The 22,777-nt window shown below is 36.3% G+C and overlaps 1 protein-coding gene across 1 annotated transcript; it reads right to left on the bottom strand.

Annotated features, from left to right (window-relative positions):
• Positions 1–479: 479 nt before the first annotated feature.
• tfap2b (transcription factor AP-2 beta) lies at positions 480–17,715 on the bottom strand. Its single transcript, XM_063001939.1, has 7 exons — positions 17,569–17,715; positions 13,287–13,745; positions 11,867–11,927; positions 7,801–8,017; positions 5,902–6,020; positions 4,900–5,041; positions 480–780 (listed from the first exon to the last, which is right to left on the bottom strand). The coding sequence occupies exons 1-7, from the start codon at positions 17,713–17,715 to the stop codon at positions 480–482; spliced, it is 1,446 nt and encodes a 481-aa protein (XP_062858009.1).
• Between the last annotated feature and the right edge of the window lie 5,062 nt (positions 17,716–22,777).

Below are 22,777 nucleotides of genomic sequence, written 5' to 3'. Positions count from 1 at the left end.
ATATGTACACAGCAAAATTACTACCCATCGTATGTCCCATTTTTCTCCAGGTTGTTCCACAAGTTTCCAGTGTTCACACTGGTGAATTTACTGGTCATGTTTTTAACATATTGTGAATTAGAAAATATTTCCCCTTTTGTGAGCATCTCTGGTTAAAGATTGTGCAGGTGAAGCACTGGATCACTGCCTTTATGGTTTGATTCAAATGTGGATCAGGTCTGCAAAATGACAAGCTGCATGAGGTCTGCATTACACACCAGATTTGGCCAGCATAGCATGAATGCCACAGCAGTATCACGTCCTGAAATCTTCTGTTAGCATCCTTCTATTAGTATTTTTTTTCTTTTCCTCCTTGTCAGTGCATCATCCCTCCCATTGTCCCAAAAGAATGTAAAACATAACATCATAAAGAATCGCTGGACACATCTGATAAGCAGCTCTTAGAGCATCTTCTTCTCCACATTGTCACCACTTGTGCTTCATTTTCTGTGTTTCTCATCTTTATCTCCTCCTTTAGAGCCAGGCCCATCAGCTGGAGTATGCCGGCTGGATGTCTGGTTGGTAATGAACATCTTGTCAAGGCCTTTGAGTGCTTCGGTCAGGTAGTTTTGGAGTGTGGTGAGGGCAGCGCAGATGGCAGGTGAGCCAAAGCCATGTGTGATGAAGCTGAAGTGAGACAAACAACTCTGAATGCCTGGCTCCAGGATCGGCGTCGGTCGAGAGTTTCCGAGTGGGGTGCGATCTTGCGCCAACAGGTCAGTGAACTCTTTACACAACTGCCTAAGTGCAGAGAGGAGAAAGATAGTATGTAGTATCAATTAAACATAGCAGTGGTAAAAGTAACATACATAGTCGCACAATTGCAAATGTGTAACACTTGCTGGGACTAATGGGTACAAAGAACACTCGTTTTTTACTGGGACTAACAGCTACAGAAGCCATGTCTCTTTATACTTCATAATTTATTTGTGTAAAAGCCTCAGTCAATAGTTCTAATACCTCCCTACCATTAGAGGGTACATATGACTCTGATATTTGTGTTGTCTTGGTTGTAAAATATTAACCTATACATGCAAATGCCTTGATTAGATTTAGAATGTGGCTAAATTATGACGTTTACATTAATTCTTTTGGCAGATGCTTTTTTAATGTAAATCTTTTACTAACAAATTGAAGAATGGAGCTGAGCAGTAGAGGGTTACAAGTGTTGTTAAATAGCTCAGCTCTGAATTTCTGGCTGTCGTGATTTGAAGTTGCAACATGATGATCATAATTAGTTAATTAACATACATTTGATACAATCGCTTAAAAATCCTGTAGTAAAAGTCTGTATTTAGTAAACACCCTGGAGCAACAGTGACCTCCACCCTTCCCACTGTTGTGTGTATAATCTAATTTATAGAAATCAATACACTTTCACTGAGAAATTTGATCAATGTGACCTCTGACCACAAATCACAAGCCAATAAGGTAATTTTCATCAAGATTATTTCCTCAATTACTGCCTGTGTATTCAACATGAATGCCTTTAATCCCCTATACTCCTTACATGACTTTAACATTTTCAAACAAATTTAAAAGGTGTCGAATTTGAGACAAAATTTTGAAGATCCCCTAAAATTGCATAAAAGCATGTACATGATGTTTTTTTTGTTATTACGATTTGCAAGCGCTTTAAGAATTCTATTTTAATTTAAATATCAGTGAGTGTAAACTCACTAAATGTTAATTCTGTTGATAATACATGACTCTCACTACTATATATTATGCAGCAAGATTCAGGCTGTAAAAGGTGTGCACTGTATAGTGACATCAAATGTCTTGGTTCTGTGCAGGCCACTATAGTTCCTACACAACATCATTAAACCATATGTTTTTTGTGAAAAGTGGCGTAGTCGAGTTGGAATTTTCCAAACTTATAGCACAAGGTTAAAGGCAAGTAATTGGTTTTATAAAATTAGTCTCTTTGGTGTTCAAATCTTGCATTTTGCTGTTACGTCCTTATATTCTGAATTCTGTTCTATAGTGGTGCAGTAGTAACTAAATATTTTTGACTGATCACACTAATAACCTACTACTTGCTTTACACTGGAGCATAATTGTTCTCAGGGGCAGTATTTTACGCTAACAGGGCTATTAGCAACAATGAGTCTCGGAGGTGTAGTTGGTACTTCACTGACAAAATCATTTAGCTTCGGAAGAGCATTATTGCATTTCACTACACCTAAACAACGCACTGTTACACTGTTATACAAGTTAGCTCACCCAAGCCCCATTTCACCAAAAATAAAACAGTCTCAGCTTTTTTAACCCCTCAATTAAATTGCATTTTTATTAGCATGACTTAAAAATAATTATCAACTGATCTAAGAATGCTTAAGACAGTATTATCCAAATCTTAAAATCATTAGATCATTTTGTTTGTTTTTTTGTTGTTTATTTGTCAGTGACAATTCCACCCATTAGTCTCCTCTATTGGACAACAGCTACCGATCTAGGAGGACTGGGACTGTTATGAGCTTCATTCAAAACTCAACATGTTCCAGTGTCACCCTCACCCCTTAACTAAAGAGTTTACCAATTATGTTCTCTTTTTCTCCTAAGCTATAGGATGTCTGGGTTTAAACTTGCAATCACCTGATAATGCAAACACGTTTCTGTTGTTTCTGTGTTAGAAGCAAAGTGCACTTTTGTACGTTTCTCATAACTCCAATAGAACAACAAATAACAAATTTAATTTCACTGTTTCAGCATAAAATGCAACTGGAGTATTGTTTTGAATAAGGAGATTTAGTGCCATGCCTGCTGAATGTTAATTTATGCATTCAAGCAATTTACCATTAATAAACCAATTCCTAAATAAAAGCTTCACTTGGAACAGCAGTGTGCATTCCAGTTCACCCATAAAGCCTTAAAGCAAGATAGACTAAAACCAAATTTGCATTATTCTATCTATAGGGATAAACGCTAAAAGAAAGCCTTTCAGGTCTTAATAACCATGTCAGTATTTTAGCCTACTGTGTTTTTGACAAGTAGAAATGTAGCCGAATGTATTTGTCCAAAACTGTTCCATTTTTTTAACAACATCTGGCACCTTAGGTTTAATTAGTGTTTATGAATCAACCCTCCAGTCTAAAGATCAATTTCACATATTTGCATCAGTTTTAACCACAGTCTCTCTGGTACTTTGCTACTTCATGACCTGAAGGCTGGAGGAAATTTGAAGGAAAGTTCTTAAGCTGTGTCATTATGCTCCGCACCTAGTGTGGTAATACCTACAACCTTATGACATATGACACTGTCATTTTTGCTAACAATTCTAGATTGCTTTCACCATTGATTAAAAGGTCTGTCAATCAGGATCATATCAGTAAGACATCTAAAAATAATTAACCTGCAGGGTTAAAGTGATTAAATGTTGATTATTTATTACATTATTGGTCATTGTTATTCATCAAAGAAAGTAAACAAAATAGGAAAATTTCAGCATGTCTTATTAAAGTCTGATTAAAAAATATCTGGTTTTCAGAAAGATTACTATTTAGGAGGCAAGTCAAAAATAAAGAGATAATATTTCTGTCGTTTTGTGCTATTGTTTACTTTTTTCAGACTTTAATTACTTGATACATAAATAACAGCAGCTGTAGATACATTAAATAACGTAAATGTGTATTAATGAACCATGACACATTACGTTTGCTATTCCTTATTAAACATATGGGTGTATTTTTGCTCTCTCAAAATAGGTCCTTGTGTATGATTAAGCTTTATTTTATAATAAAACTATCGGGATTTGGGATAGTTCTAGCCTATAGTGGATAGAGCTTTGGGTCATCAATCTGAAGATTGTGTGTTTGAATCCTGGCTCTGCCATGCAACCACTGTTGGGCCCATGAGCAAGGCCCTTAACCCCTGTCTGCTCCAGGGGCGCTGTACAATGGCTGACCCTGCACTGCAGTTGCAAGCTATTTATTTTATTTTGTGTGTAGTGTTCCACATCAAGGCTCTGGTACTGACTTTTTTCTCCAGTGTCTGGAATCGGAGAATCGACTCGTTTTGGGATTCACATGCAACTTTTTTACCATAATACAATAATTTAATTATTTGCTATATAAATCAGCTTTCAAAACGTCTAAGAATAATCAGGAATTGGCATATTTCGTTTTGGCTTGCCATCTATGGCTTGGCAGAAGTTGTGGGTAATCTCTTGCTCTCTAAAAAGAGTAAGTGGTGAGAAATCAGTTCAAAAAGATTCGAAATGTCATGGTACAGCATCTTGCAGTTGTCCAGGCTTGTTATATATTTTTGACCCAGATTTGCTGTCCACAACTGCCATGTTGTCCGGTTTCCATCATCACCATCATCATCACCATCATCATCTCTCTTTTTTTCTCTTTCTCTCTTGATTGCAGAACGACAGAACGGTCGGGCCCCGAGGCGCGTGTATAACCCCCCTCCCTGTTCGTGAGGGGGGCATGACTGACTTTTGACAGACAGACAGACCGTGAAAGGGGGATGGAGAGCAAAGCAGAAAGGGGGTAAAAATGACCCTAGGGCGAAACTTCAAGGGGAAAAGCTGGCACTTTCAGACTTGAAACATTTCACTTTAAATATAATGAGTTCTCTTCGTTCGCCGGGCTAAAACGGATAAAGGGAACCGGTTTGTGTCTCATTAGAAACCAGCTTAACGTGTCAAAGAATGAAAAGTCAAGAACTGAATAACCTGCACCACACACACACACACGATTCATGATGGAAAGACTTACAGCCATCTCTCAAAAATGAATCCAAACATTCGCTCGACATGGTTAGTTTTGCTCTTATCCAATGTGCAAATTACACACAAGTTTTTTTTTACTTTACTAAGCACAGCATTAAAAAATCTGATTAAACACGTACTTAGTTACGAGCAGCATGTTTTTCCGCGCGTGTATCTCGTTGGGGTCCGTGTGCTGTCGGTTCAGGTACTCTGATACAGCTTTAGTCGGAAACTCTGTCTCACAGATGTAGCCGAAATCCCGGGCTAAATGTACAGCTTCACCTAGAAGGAAAATAATAAAATTATTATTAATAATAACAACAATAACAACAACAATAATATTTATTTATTTATTTAACCCTAGATTTTAACGTCATGTTTTACACACTTTGGTTACGTTCATGACAGAAACGGTAGTTACTCATTACACAAGATTCATCAGTTCACAAGTTTAATGTCAAACACAGTCATGGAAAATTTTGTATCTCCAAGTCACCTCACTTGCACGTCTTTGTACTGTGGGAGGAAACCGGAGCACCCGGAGGAAACCCACGCAGACACGGGGAGAACATGCAAACTTTACACAGATCGAACCCAGGACCTTCTTGCAGTGAGGCGACAGTGCTACCCACTGAGCCATCGTGCCGCCCATAATAGTAATAATAATAATAATAATAATAATAATAATAATAATAATAATAATAATAATAATAATAATAATAATAATAATAATAATAATAATAATAATGAGGAAAATCTTAAATTTCAATTACATTAAACTTATATCACAAAAAAACTAGAACAGAGGACCGACTTGTAAAAGTAGCCTAATCATTTACTGTAGGATATAACATAAAATCTAGTCAGTCAAATAATTAGCTGGCTTAAATATCTTTTACTTCTTATAGAAAATTGAAAATATAAGTAATCATTATTTAAGAATGTATAAGACAAATGGTGCGTCTGTGCATGAGGTTTCTTTGAGGTATCATTATTAAATTAAAACCAAGAAGTGTATCATTATTTAATACATGGGGTTGGGAGTTCACTAATCCTAAAGACACAAGTAAAGCCAAAATCACTCGACCACATTTTATTTGAATAATAAAATAAAGAACAAAGAAAACATTCAGAAGTTTTACCTTCCACCAGTGAGGTCAGTAAAGTAACGTTGGCAGCCTTGCGTCTCCCTGCAGGTAAATTCAAGCCGATTTTCTCTAACTTCTCTCTCAGAGACCGGCCTCCGTTTTTCGATTTCGCTCTGAAAAATAAAACCTGATTTAAATAAATGTTTCACTTTGGATGGGGGAGGTTTGTTCAGCTCAGTTTAGACGTTTAGAATTGAAAAAAATATCCTGAAGGCATATAGAAGATTTTTGGCTGTTTTTGTAAGGTCATAAAGTTTTGAAATAAAACGTTTTAAAAAGAAAGTTCATGTTCAAATCATCATTGTAAAAGAATAACACCATTTGGGGAGGCACACTTTGACTAACATACAAGCTCCTCTACAAAATCATTATTATTATTATTATTATTTTTCTGCTTTCGATAGAACTGCATAATGTAAGAACTGAACGAAAAAAAAACACTACTCTGTAACTCAAGTCCTAAATACCTGCAAACCAATATATTATATCTGGATCCTACTCATTCCATTGTGGGGCCTATGTGCTCCTGTTTTCTCTTTACTGATATTAGACACTGATATTATTATAACCAGAAACGTTAGATCATACCCCATGTGGAACCAGAATTCCAGCTCTCTATAAATCTTTGCCCTGATGGGCAGATGAGTCTTGCAGGCTATGTCAAGGCTTCAAGGATTTCTTTCTTTTTCGCTTCCTTCTCTGTCACAGTCACTACTGGTGAAAAGCTTTATGTTCTGTCAACCTAATTGCAATCTATCTTATAGCAAATAAAGAATAACCAGGCATACATTTTAACACACTTTCCTGTATTGCAAAAAGTTTGTTCACACAAAACTTGACCATGGGTTACCATGAATTTCTTAAACACCGTATTGCTTAAATTTTAGGACATTTCTTAAATTTGTAGAGATTTTTTGTGTTCATAATCCAAAAACTTTTGTTAGCAAGGATGCCAGTATGTTTTGTATGCCAGTATGTTGTGTTATGTAATATTGTGGACGCTGTATAGACTGTAAAAAGTTTTAATTTTAAGGAATTTTGTGCTTTAGGGTCATTGTATTTAATTTCTTCCAATTTCCACTTTTTCCATTTCATGGTTAGAATGCAACTTTAAATTTAAATTACAGACTCAATTTAATGATGCGCAGATTTCAGTGATTGCCTTTGTTACAGCACTATCATAGGCCTTGGAAATTGCAAATGGTTAAAAAAAATACATTTGTATTTAAACAACTGTTTGAAAGTAAAAAAAAAAAAACTAAACTAAATAACAATATAATTAACGAAACAAAAAAAAAAGACCCAAAATCATGGAAGTAAGTAATAAATACATTTTATAACCAAAAATTTTTTAATATTTATTAATTAACTTGCCATTCATTAAAATGCCATTATTATACATCTTAAAAAGTGGTGGTTTGTCAAAGTAGAACATATTCCAATAACTTAAAATAAGTAATGAAATAAAACTATGGGCTCATTTAACCTTATTTCTTAAATGTTGTAACTCAAGAAATCTAAATTAAATTCTAACTCGCCTGCACTGGAACAATCTGTGATGGATTTGTTCAAAAGTAGGTTCACCAAATTCTCTCTTTTTTTCTTTTTTTTTCCAAACAAACAAACAAACAAACATTTATACCAGTAACAGGCTTGCTTATAGCTGTGACAATCATGCCAACTTATCTGCTGATCTTCCTGTCAGTACACAACTGTTTTAATGTAGTATTTCTAAAAGTAAATATTTCTGTAAAAGCACTATAAATGGAACTATAAAACGGATCCAAATAAGAAATTGGAATATTTAGTACAGTAGCTGTAATATGGAACGCAGCCACTATTCTGTTACTGCAGTCTGACCCTTAACTGCGTAGAAGTGATCATGTGATTTACCTGCGAAGTACCCCGCCCAGCAGGGACGCGTTCAGGCACTCGGGGGGTGACAGACGCCGCTGCACTTCACCCACCGTCACTTTGTATTTGGAGGTGGAGCTGAGGAGTGACAGGCGGCCCGGTACCGAACAGAACACCTCATTCACGTTCACGCTAACTCCACCAATCAACCCGTCCTTCATCATCAGAGAAGTCACACACTTGTGGGGAACCGGCACTGTGCAGAAGGAAAGTAAAACGTTTTAATAATGTTTATTATCTTAGATTTGCTGCTTTTGTCACAGGGACGTCCAAAATACGCACAATTATATTCAGTATCTTGCAGAGCTAGTGCGCCACTGGATGTGTAGTACAAGGATAAAACTGCCTCTACAAGTGTGCTGCCACAATAAACGGACAAAACCTTCAAAAAAGAGATTTAAACTCAAACTTGCTGTCCTTACAATCACACAAAATCACGTTTATATTTACATTAAGTTTACATGTGTATCTCACCTGTTTATAAACACTGAGTTTAGTTTCAGCCATTTTTGCTTTCGGATTTTTAACATTTTGCATATTTTAATCATTTTACAAGTGAACCACGTTTGATAAAATGTCCCTTTTTGTAATAATAAAAAATTTTTTTTTCCCAATTAAACAAAAAACGCTTAATCGTTAATTAACAATTGGAACTATTCAAAAAGCAACTATTTATAATCAATAGAATATTTTAACTAATGACATTTTAATTGACATAAATGGGCTGTGATGTGTTCAGTGATATGCTGGATACATTTAAAGATACAGTTAAGTGCAAAGCTTGTGCTTTCAGGGTTTACATTTTTTTTTTCATTCCAAAATTTCATTCCAATTTTGAACGTTTCTAATAAATTGTGGTGATGTTCAAAATGACAACACACAAACGGTGAAAATATTATAACTGAGAGAGTAAAAAAAAAAAAATATATAAGTTGGAAGTAGTTATAAATGTGAAGAATGACCAAAAGAAAATCCAAATCAAATTAAAGGGAAATATTACGTTTCTTTAATTATTTTATTTCAATTGGTTTACTAGTTAAACATAAACTGCTGCCCCATAACAGCTACCAGTGATTAAATGAATGTCATTTAACAGTATCTTCTTCACCTTTTGTGCGATATTTTACTTTTACATACATTCATAGTGGATTTAGTATTCTGAATAGTTTGTTTGTTTGAGGTTTGGTGTGAAATCCTTAAACAAAAATTATTTAATAGGCATCTAAACAAAAACTAAAAACTGTTTATTAATAACTTGTTAAGGAACCTTGTTTTAAATGTGTATAATATCATTTACCTGAATATATTACATTAAACGATAGTTTGTTTCATTAAGGTTTTCATTTAAGGAAGCAAATAAAAATTTCTGTAAATAATGTAAAAAGAAGCCAAATTCACATTTTCTATATCCTAACGTGCCGGAGTTGCACATATTTATTTATTTATTTATTTTTTAACTATTATTATTATTATTATTATTATTATTATTATTATTATACCACCAATGGATACAACCCTTAACCTTTTTTAGGAGTGTATAGGATACCAGGTATTAAATAAGGTTACCTTTAAAGCAGCTTCTAGTTTACTTCAGCCTGCTTATTGGTAAAATCTGAGCAAAAAGAAATACTTTATATCTGTCGCTGATTTCACTGGGATTTCACAGTGAACCAGGCCTTTTGTTTTTATTTGTTATTAACCAAATTGTGAAATGTACAGACAATTCATAAATATTCATTCAATTTGTATCTCAGCAATAAGCGATATGAAATATATTCATGGAAAATGTTTGTCCTAAAGTCAAGTTGTATTCAATACATAAAAATAAGTGAATAAAATTATTTAAAATAAATTTAAGAAGATATGTATATTTTACGTGCAAACTGAGAGGACTGTAAATAAGGCGTTTATAGTGATATGAGTCCACTTCACGTGGCATTCAGTGCAAGCCTTCATTGCACATCAATCCAACAGTTGGCGCGGTGTTTGGCAAGAACTTTGGCATGACGTTTTATAACACTAACAAGATTTCTATTCTACACAGATGAAAAAATATCCACAACATTGTAGCTAGTATTAAATAACCTGCCAGTGGATTGTCTTTATTAAAACAGATACTGACAACGTCGCTCATTCATTTTCATAAATTCGTGCATAGAAATGTGAGCACGTCACTATAAATTTACATCTTTTAGTCATTACTGCTTATATGTGCAAAATTACTACCTAAAATTTGCGATCATTGTTAGAACAAATATTAGTATATTATTAGTATATGGCACTGTGCTTTCTTAAAATTAAAGTTGATTTTTTTAAGTAAACAAATAAATACATAAAAATAACTGCTTGGTCGGATTTGGTGCAAATTTTCGAACTTTGGCATCTCAGATTGATATTAATGTATTTTTACTTGTCACTCCCAGCTATCAGTTTATTTCGCTGGCAAAGTCTATTAAGTCTCTAGTAAATTCTCGACCGATTTTGTATATGCAATCATCAGCGCCAAAACACACATTGTGTTATTATTATTTATTGAATTACTTCTTAATTAATATTTTATTGCAAACTTCAACTAATACCTGATCATTTGTTTGTAACTTGGTGTTTTGTAACTTTCTGTTGATTCACCACCACAAGAGAACCACAGACTATCATCTAAACACTACATACAAACTACAGCGAAAAACACAGAAGCGTTTCTTATAAATCATTCTAATCTACATATTTGCTAACCACCGCACGTGAGCGCTTACTGACCTTAGTGCGTGCCAGCAGCGCGCGACAAACCCTAGGCCCGCTATCGATTGCTGATTGACTCGCGCCAGCGCACCGGTTTCCGATCCGGCCTCTGGGTCATTAAGGCGCGCGCTCGACGTCAAATGAACGTCTGTTAGCATGCTAATGCGGTAACGAGCGCGCGACACTGCGGAGAGAGATGCTCAGCGGGGGGTATAATAGAGAAAATGAGCTCTGAACGAGCTGCCGAGATCGTCAAATCTCCATCCATCACCACGGCCGCTTAGGACCCGTCCTCTGGGACCTCTGGGAAAACCGTGTTCCCGTTAACTAAATTACCGCCAAATGTCTCGAGAACCGGACAAATATTAACACGAGCCCAGGGAGCGCGTGGGCCCCGACAGACGCCGCGCGGAAAGTGTGTTTAAATACAGAAATACCGCACAATCAGGTGTCAACAACCGCAATAATCAGTACTGCTCATAACACACTGTTTATAAAATACATTCACTAATAATAATAAGGTATCTGGGGCAGGGGTAGCTCAGCAGTCGAGGTACTGCAGTTGTAGTCTAGTGGTTAAGGTATTGGTTCAGTAATCAGAAGGTTGCTGGTTCAAGCCCACCTCTGCCAGGTTGCCACTGTTGGGCCCTTGAGCAAGGCCCTTAACCCTCAATTGCTTAGACTGTATACTGTCACAGTACTGTAAGTTGCTTTGGATAAAAGCGTCTGCTAAATGCTGTAAATGTAATTGTACTGCACTAGTAGATCTATATGGAAGGTCGTTGGTTCAAGCTCCTCATCTTCCAGATTGCTATTGTTGGGCCCTTAAGCAAGGCCCTTAACTCTCACTTGCTTAGATTGTTTTCAGTCACTTGGATAAAAAGTGTCCGCTAAATAATAATAATAATAATAATAATAGAGAAAAACCAAGTAAATTTTCTCTACATATGTATATATTGTATATATTTATATTTGGGTATTATTATTATTATTATTATTTTAAAAATTGTGTACATTAATTTGAAATGCAGTAGCACAAGCCAAAGTTTGCGCATCAGGCAAAAATGTACAATAAATCAGTTTAAAACGATCATTTTTCTGATGTACATATTTTAGATTGTATTAAAAATGTAAAATTTGCAATTGCAACAAATAAACTAATTAGTAAAAACAAATGCAGGCATAATACAACCACTACTGCTACTAAATAATAATAATAATAATAATAATTCAGTGTACAAAGGCAATCACGGACAATCAAAATGCAAATTAATTTAGCATAAATACACTATTGTTGTGGGTTTACCTTTTTTAATAACTGATTGATCCAGGAGATTCATGCCACTGTGGTTGACATCTTCTATACCCTGTAAACACATATGATTTAATCATCTCATTCCACAGTGAATTCTAAGTCAGGTTAGATTCTCAGACTCCAGACGGACAAATTCAACAAGTTTTAGTTGTAGTTCAGACCCAAAAAATGATTTAGAAACCACAGGCAATGAACAATGAACAAATATTTAGAATTCATGAATACAGCGCACACGCACTCAAACATTATATCCAGGTTTATTTAAAGATGTGCAGCTAAACGCTTAGACAGTTTAAAGGTTGCCAGATTTTATTCTAACCCACTTAAGTCATATCCTTTTTAGATCTTTTCAAGCTCTAGATTTCGTTATTTTTGGTTCAGACTATGTGAAGCGTATTCTGCACAACGTTGAACTAATATAATGTTACAAATGTATTAAATCCTGAACAAAGCATTGGTGTTTATGGGTAATTAACTGTTTACGAGGGCATATTTCGAGATTAGTTAAAGCTGCAGTGTGTCACTTGTAGTTCTGCAGTCACAATAGTGCAATTTATTTGATAAAAGAAGTTTCAAACTTAAAAAGGCTGCAACATTTACCCTATTTACTTTAAATTCACATTCTCGTTACACTGCTGAATAGTCTTTACGTATTGATCTGCCCCAAATCTATAGTATTACTGTTCCTTCAGTTGCAGGTATATTCTACTAGAGCTTTTGAAATATTATATGTTTTAAAAATTACATGACATAACATTAACATGGCATAATATTACATTAGCGACTATTAGGTTTTGGTTAGTATGTAATGTGAAAGATAAAAGCCTTTAGGACACAGACTAGTCTTTATACAAATAAATCACCAAAATCTATTTCGGAGAATAGTGCAAACAACATGCAATTATCCAAATCAGATTTGTTTAGTCGTTTATTGCACGATTGCTTTCTGTAAAGGCACCTGTGGGTTTTGACTTGATTAGCTTACTGATTAATGTGAACACTTTGATCTCTAGGTCTGGTAATTATCGAAAAATGATACACCTCATCATATAAACAAATGCAAAATCTTGAGATTTGTATCTTAAGTGCAATGCGCCTGGGGTAATGTAGCATGCTGCAAAAATGCTGCAATACCTGCAAATGTTGCGTATTCACATTAATCACAACGATGCTAGGTATTAGTTTTGGGTTATATTATAACGTGTCATTTCAAGATGAACCCCTGTAATCAGTTTAGAGAAAATAATAAAGATTAATGGGACCGATCATAAATCATCTAATTAATACATTATGCAGTGCGTAATAATCAGTGTTGCATCATTAGAGAATGATTATTATGTCTGTGTAATACTGCATAGACAAAAAAGCAATAACATGTAAAAAGCATTTTAATACATTTGAAAACACTTACGTGCGTGTCGTCCATGCCGTGCGTGAGGCCGTGCAGCGACAGACTTTCCCCCATACCGGCCTCGAGCCCGTGCGGGGCAGAGTGCAATAACACATCCGGTCGGCGCATTGAGGAGTAATCCCGCCGCGGGTCGAGCCCGGCCAGCTGCGGCAGAGACGCTCTCGGCTGCGGGAGTAAAGACGCGCTTTCCCCGCCGACCTCCTGCCGCTGGCGCGAGCCCCATGGGTGCTGTTGGTGCTGCTGGTGCAGGGCGTTCAGCGCGTACGGGTCGTTAACGTGTGAGTACGGATCCTGGCTCTGCGGGTAGGGCAGAGGCTGGTACGGTGGAGGGAAGTAGGGCGGCTGGAAGTCCGAGGAGGGCGCGTGCGAGAGCGGCGGCGCGCTGGAGTACGGAGCCTGAGACACCGAGCCGAGCTGGGAGAGCCTCGAGCTGTGGCCCGGTACGCCGTCATGGCGGTCCTTTAAGAAATGAGTACGGATTAAAAATGCATGTAAAACAGCTTGAAATACGGTTGCATATGTTTTAATTTAGGTAAATGAGTCCAGTTGTTTCTATATTAAAAAGTGGACAAATGTGCATCAAGTTGTTTGTATTTTTTGCATAAACTTTAATTCATTTTTGTTAAAATAATAGTTATAATAGTAATAAGAGTTATTACGGGTCTTTGGTGTATTTGTTTATTTGTAATAAAATCTAATAAAACACATTTGATGCATTATGTATTTAAAACTTGTGCTTTTTGATAAAGAAATATAAATAATGCAATTATTTATGTTATCACCAAACTTTTAATTACGCCAAATCAGCCTTAATGTTATTGAATGACTTAGTCGTTAATGCTTTCTTGCACAAAACAGACCAAGAACATGAAAAGCAGTAAGGCATCCAAAATATCCCCAGGCAAAAAGAGAGGAGGGGTAGGCTAAACAAACCTAAACCTGATTTAATGTGGAGGTTAGCTGGCTTAATCAAAACACCGAAATGCGCAAAAAAAAAAAAAAGGGAAATAAATTGAGGAAATTGCAGAAGCCCGAGTCGTACTCACCGTTGCTGAATAACTGTGCACTAACATCTGGACTCAAGATCTGATCGCCAAAAGTATACACGCACTCTCTCTCTCTTACTGAAAGATCTGATAAACTGATGCAAACGTGTGCAGACGCTGGTTGAGATGCGGATCCGTCGCTCTCAGGCAGCTAACTCCTCATGACAAGAAGTCGTAGCCGTCTCACCCCCGGACCTCTATACCTCTGTCTGACTTACAAAGCCTGTTCGGTGCGCCCTGAGCTCGCGCTGCGCTTATCCCTCCTCATAGCGAGTGTGCGCATGCCGACCGGCCGCCCCGCGACGCCTCCTCGGAATAATCGTTATTCATGAGTCTTTAATAGAGCTGGAGCAGCGGAGCGTGAAGCGCAGTCCGCCGCCCGCGTGACGTTCATCCGGGAGAATCCGAGGAGGAGGAGGCGGAGAAAATACAGGGAAAGCACGCGCATGCACCCACTGATGCTCGTTCTCAGCACCCCATCCGCCCACTCCCCCCTAACACCACCTACACCCTCCAGCCCCACCCTCTCTTCCAACTCGTGCTACTCTAATATCGACATTTTTGCGTTTTTATATCGGTTACTGACATTTCTACAAAAGCTTAAAGAGGAAAAGTCATGTAGCTTATGTTTTATCAGCACAAACACAGCAGCACAAACTAGTGGGAAAGCTGGACCAATGACCAAGCAGGTGCAGGCCTCCAACACAACTCACATTTAAATTCCACATATAAACGCAATCCATATACCATCTCAAAGTAAAGCTTGGTATTTACTTCCACAAGTTTGTTACTTCCACTTTCCACCGCTTTTCCACTGAGCTAAACCTTGTAATTGCAAAAATGTTTTAATGTCCTCAAATCACCCAAAGGTCATGCACTGAGCTTTACTATTAAGTCGCAAAATGCACATTTATATTAGATAATACAAAATACACATGCACAGATTTTTCAGTTGTATTTGTTATACATGACTTAGGTCTGATGGTTTTTTATTAGGTTGAACTTACTGTATGTAAAGTTTTCGTATTATTGTTGTTATTGTATTTTTAAGTTGTAAGCCAAGCTTTGATTTCATTCTTTTGACACCAAATTCAATCCATCAATACTTTAATAATTGATGAATTAGGAACGTTAAATGTGTTAAGTTACGAAGTTCTGTACAGAGGAACAAAGTTGTTTTAAATGTGTATATATTATATATATTATACATATGGACACAAGTATTGGGACATCCTTCCTATCGACAAAAAAAAACATTAACTTTGTTATTTTTTATTGTTAATTATTTTGTCCTAAGTAACTTATTATAATGGTATTTAATTGCTGCTGTGCGTTTAGAAAGTTTAATACTCGACAGGACACCAATATGTTGCACAGCATCACTTTTCCATTGATTTACTTCCACAGGTTTCTGTTACTTTATTATTGCAGAAAAACACGTTTATATAATATAGACTTAAAAACAATCTATGCCCTCGTCCTTACAAAACAATGTGTATACCTAAGGCACACCACAACATGGTTGCCAGGTGTATGGTTTGTTCACATAAACTCACTTAGCTAGTTTTCTAATGACGACAATAAAAGACCAATTTGTGACCTTGGTAAAATAAATATTTAGGATTTGATACAGTAAAATACAGTAGTTTTTTGTTTGTGTTTAAACTTTGGTTTGCTTTTCCAACCTTATCCTATACCTATAATATCTATCACAAACACTCTGCTGCAAGCACTAGGGAGTGAAAAAGATTTAATTAACAAACGAATAATCATATTATACGTGGACCTGAGTTTGGTTACAGAATGGCGACAATTGTGTTACCAAAGAGCTTCCCTAATTATTCAAGTATTCTGGATTTGTTAGTTGTTTATGTATTGAAACAACACACAGAGCAGTGTATTTGGTATTCTGCAACTGAATTTTGGGTTGTATAAACAAAAATTCATAGTTTTTGGTTTTGTGTCAAAAGGTAGGCTTTTGACAACACTGTTCTAAACGTGTGCGTTTATAAAAGTTGCTGGTCGAAAATGTGAGACATTCAACTGGAAACTTCACATAAAAAAACCCAACTCTCAACGCAATACATCGGTATCAGAACAACAATTTCTGTTAAAGTTCAACTTCATTTTTTATTTTATTTTATTTATTTATTTATTTATTTTGCTGTTGTTGTTTGTGATAAACTTCGCCCACCTCACATTGTTGGCATCTCTCTGTCTCGCGCACACACACACACACACACACACACACACACACACACACACACACACACACATTTTGTTTGTATAATTGTTGCGCGTGCAGAGTGCAGACAGATTTCATTTGTCTCGCGCCTGCAGAGAGCAGCTGCCAGTGCAGGCCTCCAACACAACTCACATAAAATCCACATATAAACGCAGCCCATATACCATCTCCAAGTAAAGCTTGGTATTGAAGACTAAGTATTCTAAAATTCTGCCTTAGACAAAAATATGCTTTTAAAATCAAAGTAGTCGGGTCGGACTATTTACCTAATCTAATCTTAATTGCAAAATGTTTTAATCGCTCAAAGACCATGCATGCACTGAGCTGTACAAAATGAATCACAACATGCACATTTATATTCGATAATACAAAATACACATTCACAGACTTTTAAATGGTAAAATGTATGAAATGTATGCATTATTACATTATTAAGATCTGTTGGTTTTTTTTATTAGGTTGAATTTATTGTATTTAACGTTTTTGTATTATTGTTGGTATTGTATTTTTAGGGATAAATTGTAAGCCAAGCTGAGGTTCAACACCCCAGAGAGATTTGTTTTCTTTCTTTTGACACCAAATTCAATCCATCAAGACTTTAATAATTAGATGAATTGACGTTTTGTCCAGAGGAACAAATGATAGCACGAAAAAAAATGTTTAAAATGTGTTTATAATTTCCACGTGGGTAAAACTAACTACATATACTCTATTGATACATTATAGAAATCATGTAAAGTCACTTCCTTTTTAGCGCATCAAACTCGAACACGATTGATAACCTAATGCACCAACCAACCAACCATAAAGTATGCATACATTAGTATAATAACAAACATTTTATATTCGGTGTTAAAAAGCCTCCCCATAAAAGCACGCTTGGCATTATTACGGGCGATTTCACGCTCCGGGGTTAAAGTGTATAATTACTCCGCCGTGTGATGCTGACTGTGAGAGAAAAGCCATGTGTGCACGAGTATAGATCGTTTACTAAAAGGACAGTGGGGTCATTCTCACGCGCTGCTCGCGGTCCCACGCGGAGAACTTCTGCAGCTCTTTTGTGTTTGATCCGAATCCGAGCAACCCGCGAGACTCGCGTCTCACCCCCTGCGCGTGCTGCCGGTTCGTCACGCGCCATAGTTCTCACTGCATACTTCAGTTTGTTTGGTCATGCTTTTCATTTTAATAACGTTTATTTTATTTCACAGTGCGTGCGGTAATATATGCAATTAAATGGACCAATATTTGGCTAAAATTATATGTATTCATTTGTTTACTAACTTAACAAATTTTAAACTTTTTAAACACAAATTATTTTCTATTTCAGACTTTTTAAAACAAAGAAATAAAACAAAAGAAAAGATTATAAATGTAGCCTACTTGTTCATTTTAAAAGTGTTTAAAAGTTTGTCAATGTGCAAAATGTATCAAAATGTAGACTTTACATCTAGATCTTATGCCAAACATAATCAAAGAAATAAAGCGATGCATGCGCAGCGGTAAAGTTAGATTTTGTTATGCACATTTAGAACCTATACATTTTGTTACATATTATTTATTATTAGCATTAATCCAAAATTCTAAACGACACTAATTCTAAATGGATCTTCAATTACTTAAACAGTTGTTTTATTATCATGCTTTTTAAGAATGATCATTGCTTGCTTTTTATGACAAGTGCTATATTAGGTAATGATGGCAATAATAATATTTATAATAATAATAAAAGTAATGTTATTATTATTCTTATTTATTCTTACTTGCACCATATTTGGTTCGTGATCTTGCATATTAATTGCTGACATTTGCATGAACATGAACGTTGTATCACAAAGTTAAGTAACTTAAAATGCATTTTAAATGCAATGCAAATACTGTAAAAAAAATTGCATGTTTACCTCATAAATATCTTCATACTTGACATTGTCCACGAGCTTCCACAGCATGTTCACGCGCTGCTCCCCGCACGGCGAGTGAGTTCACGTGCAGAAAGTGAGTCTCAACTCAAACCCTCTCTCTCTCTCTCTCTCTCTCTCTCTCTCACTCACTCTCATTCTCTCTCTCTCTTGATCGCATGAATACTTCGCTGTTGAACCCACAACCTGCAGGTGATATTATACTTCCTACACTTCCACATCCTGGGACTCGGTCTCCGCTACAGCTGACTGATCCGTTAACACACCGGGCAGCAGCACCCTCCACACTCCTGCGCTTTTCTAGACAACCATGCTAAAGGGTGTAGCAAAGCAAAATGTTGCCTTAAGGCTACGCAAACTAACCTGGCTGACATGCTTTCTGCTTAATGTGTGCTTTAAGACGCAGCCCGGGTAGCAGAGCACATTCACCTAGTGTAAATAAAGTTCATTCTTTACAGTAGTGTATTACCAGTATTATTATTAATAATATTATTTACATTTTCAACATTTAGCAGACGCCTTTATCCAAAGCGACTTACATTACAGTTACAGTATACAGTCTAAGCAATAGAGGGTTTTGCTCAAGGGCCCAACAGAAGCAACCTGGCTGGGCTTTTACCAACGACCTACTGATTACTAGTCCAGTAGCTTAACCACTAGACTACGGCTTATTATTATCAGCAGCAGCTTTCATAATTATGATAACTGTCTCTTAACATTTTTTTAACCTTAAAGGTTTTATATTTCAAAAACATGAATGACTAATTATTGGTACAATTATTAGACAAATTATGCTTTTATATACGTAATAAAACGTCTTGTGGACTGTTGTTTAGCGCTTTAGGTCGGTTTTGTATGTGAAAGTGAAATGTCAGAGCAGGATCAGATGTGCGCACCTCACCTGCGGCAAACCGCTGCTCCCTTCCTACAGAGAAATCAACACGCTCTGCGCCTCCTGCTGGCAAGCATCGGTACTGCAGCTGCAAACATTTTTTTGCTTGTCTTGTGGGACCTAAGTTCTGCTTTATTTCTAACAAAATGTTTTCTGTTCACTACCAGCAACAACAAAAGAGATCATTTTGACCCAGTATATTTTCTTTTATAAAGTCCACAATAAGTTTATAAAAGAACTCAGATTAAATAAGGTTCTAGATTAAGATGAATAGTGTACATGCCTTTAACAGGGGTATGTAAACTTTTGACTTTTGTCTGCGAAACACATTTTGGCTAAAGCAAAACGTGCAAAATATTTGCAGCAAAACACAAAAACTGCTACTCCGTGCTTGCGTGGATACAACATATATACAAACTGCGCTCTCTGCTGGAGATTAGAGGTACTGCCACAATGCAGTCTACAGTACAAGGCTGTAGCCATGAATTGAACATGTGGGTGGTGGTGAGTCCTGTCATTCAAAAACATTCTTGCCAAATCTCTTATTATTCAAAGAGTACAGTGTGTGGTGCCCTAGGATGTAGTGGTACATTACCCGGGGTGTATTCGAGCCCTGAAGCTAGCAGCTGAAAAATCATCCATTAAATGTTTTTTTTTAATATATTTGTGATCATCTCAACTGTTTGGTAGAGGATCGTTAAAAATACGGTGTGCACTAAATATTATATATAATATTAAATGTCTGTTGCTGGTATGGTCCCAATGAAACTAAGAAATGCAAAAAAAAAATTTTTTGGTTTGGTTTAAAAAGTTAAACAGGTTTTAGTTAAAGAAAACGTATTATATAACAATTTATCAACAGTTTTACAAATTAAAAGAAATAAAATAAAATGTTGCAAATAAAAAAGTTAGGCGTGTTCCCTGTAGCAGATGGGTTAACTTACAAATGTTGCCTACCAATACTGTTATTATAAGAAGTAGCCCCCTACTAAAAGAAGAACAGTTTTGTTCAATTCATTTTTATTATAAGAACATGTTGTGTAACATCAGAGCTTAAAATGCTTTAAAACTATTTAAAAAAAACTATAGCTAAACTGTATTATGGCATCACTGTGTTTGTATTTTCAGTGATTGAAGAAAAGTGTTAACAGACGCGCATACAGGAAAACGAAGGAGCACACAAGAGTACGAAGAATCACGGAGGCGCACGAAGACCAACGAAGATCCACGAAGGGACACGAAGACGCACGCAGGCGCACGAAAGCACCCAAAGACGCTATGAAATATTTGCTTAAAATATCCAAAACTCGATTAATCGGTCATCTGCTTCGTGTGCAGCCCGATACAGCGAACTGTAGTTCATGCAGCTACTATTTTAGGCTTGGATTGAAACACATCCTATCAGACAAAGCAGCGTTCTCTCTGCCGCGTTTGAAACCTGAGAGAGTTTTAAATATTGAAAATACTAAATCCAAACAAAAATAGCGTGCTGCAAGGCTGTCTGATTCGTTGCGGTGCATGTTGGTGTCTTTGTGCGTTGTCATGCGTTTCTGTGTGCCTCCGTACAAGTTTATGCGTCTTCGTGCGCCTTCGTGCGTCCTCGTGCATCTTCGTGATTCTTCGTACTCTTTCGTGCTCCTTCGTCCTTCTATAAGCACTTACACTATGTTAACACTTTTCATTAATCATTGAAAATACAAGCACAGTAGTGCTATGATACAGTTGATCCAGCTATTTCAGATAAACAACATTAAGTAGGCTACATTTTAAGTAAAATACTAGTTAACCCATCTGCTACAGAGAACAAACCTAACTTTTGCACAGGCAACATGTTTGATTTTTATACTTTATCTGGATGTATAACAACTGTATAAATTTAAAGTTTTTTTTATATATATACCAGTGTTCCATTTGTTTATGTACATACATATATAGGTAAAAACAGGCTTTGAGGTTTCTGTGAAATGGCTCCAAGTGACCACTGAATTTTCATTACATTCTTTGTTGCTCAGTCTAATTGGTGCAGTCAAACCAGGCCAATTAATTAAGTGCAGATATAGTTTTCATAATTACTGTAGAATTAGGAAGACTTGCAATAAATTTATCTGACATTATGAAACTTTCTACACCATGTATGCACATATTGTCATAAAAACAAACAAATAATAACCCAAAACAGTTGCAGAAATGACTGAAGTCTTCAGTTTGCCATTATATATAGTACATGTCTCTTACAAGTGTAAAAAATCTGGCCTCAGCTGTAGCCTAAGAGTTTAGAAGTTGGTATTCAGGTGGCACAGAATGCTCTGAAGTTTGACCCAGTTTCATGCCACTCCTACACATGAGAATCTGTTACATTGGCTATTTACCCACTCATTAACTTATGAATGAAAATAATCAGAAATGAATGTTTCAACAGTCCTGATGCTCTATAGATAGAGCCACACACACACACACACACACACACACACACACACACACACACACACACACACACACACACACACACACACACACACACACATTCAGTCCTCATGTCTACAGGGCATGGCAGATGTAATGACAGTTTGGGAGGACGTTGCCAGAAGTCTTTGATCTGAATCCATAATAACATGCAAAGATGCATACACAATTATGTGAATTGTCGTGGATATGTATTAACCCCCTTTCTGATTGTCTTGGTTGTTGAATGTTATTAGATTAATAAACAAAGAATAATAATTTACAAAAGAAAACAAGTGCAGGGTGTTAGGTATTAGAAATTCTCTTTTGGAAGTATGGGAAATATAAGTTAGGTGTCCCAAAACGCGTAATTTACAGGTAAATATTCACATGGCCTTTTTGTAACAGTTGGTTTGGCTTATTAATACGACATTTTTGAGATCTGTGTATTACAGCAGTAAAAAGCTAAATCTAGAAAACAGCTTTTGCGTCAGTAAACAAATTAACCAACAGATGGCGGTAGAGTAACATTATAAGTTACACACAGACTGGAGAGCAGCTACCTGTAATCATTATTTCACTTTCGCCGCATTTCATTTGTACAATGCTGAAACTCAATTATTTTAGTTAATGTTAGTTTAAACTGCCAATAATTTATATTTTCTTTATTAAAACAGAATAAATTTGAAGTCTTTACTTTCCTACCATGCAGCAACTCTCACTTGTATTTTTAAATAATTAATACTTTGGCAGTGAAATTCATCCCTTTTTATGGTGTTGATGGGTCTGGCACAAACCAAAAACTAAAAATCCATTGTCTGTTGACCTTGTGGCAAGTGGAGGCTGTTATAGCTGCCAAGTAAATTACTCTCTATAAAAACTGGGTGTCCAACAGGTTTATGGTCAGGTGGCCATTTACTTTTGCCCATATACTGTACCTCTCATGGGAG

The sequence above is a fragment of the Trichomycterus rosablanca genome, chromosome 9 (genome assembly GCF_030014385.1).
Source record: "Trichomycterus rosablanca isolate fTriRos1 chromosome 9, fTriRos1.hap1, whole genome shotgun sequence".
NCBI lineage: Eukaryota > Metazoa > Chordata > Actinopteri > Siluriformes > Trichomycteridae > Trichomycterus > Trichomycterus rosablanca.
This window is presented reverse-complemented; position numbering and strand designations above follow the sequence as displayed.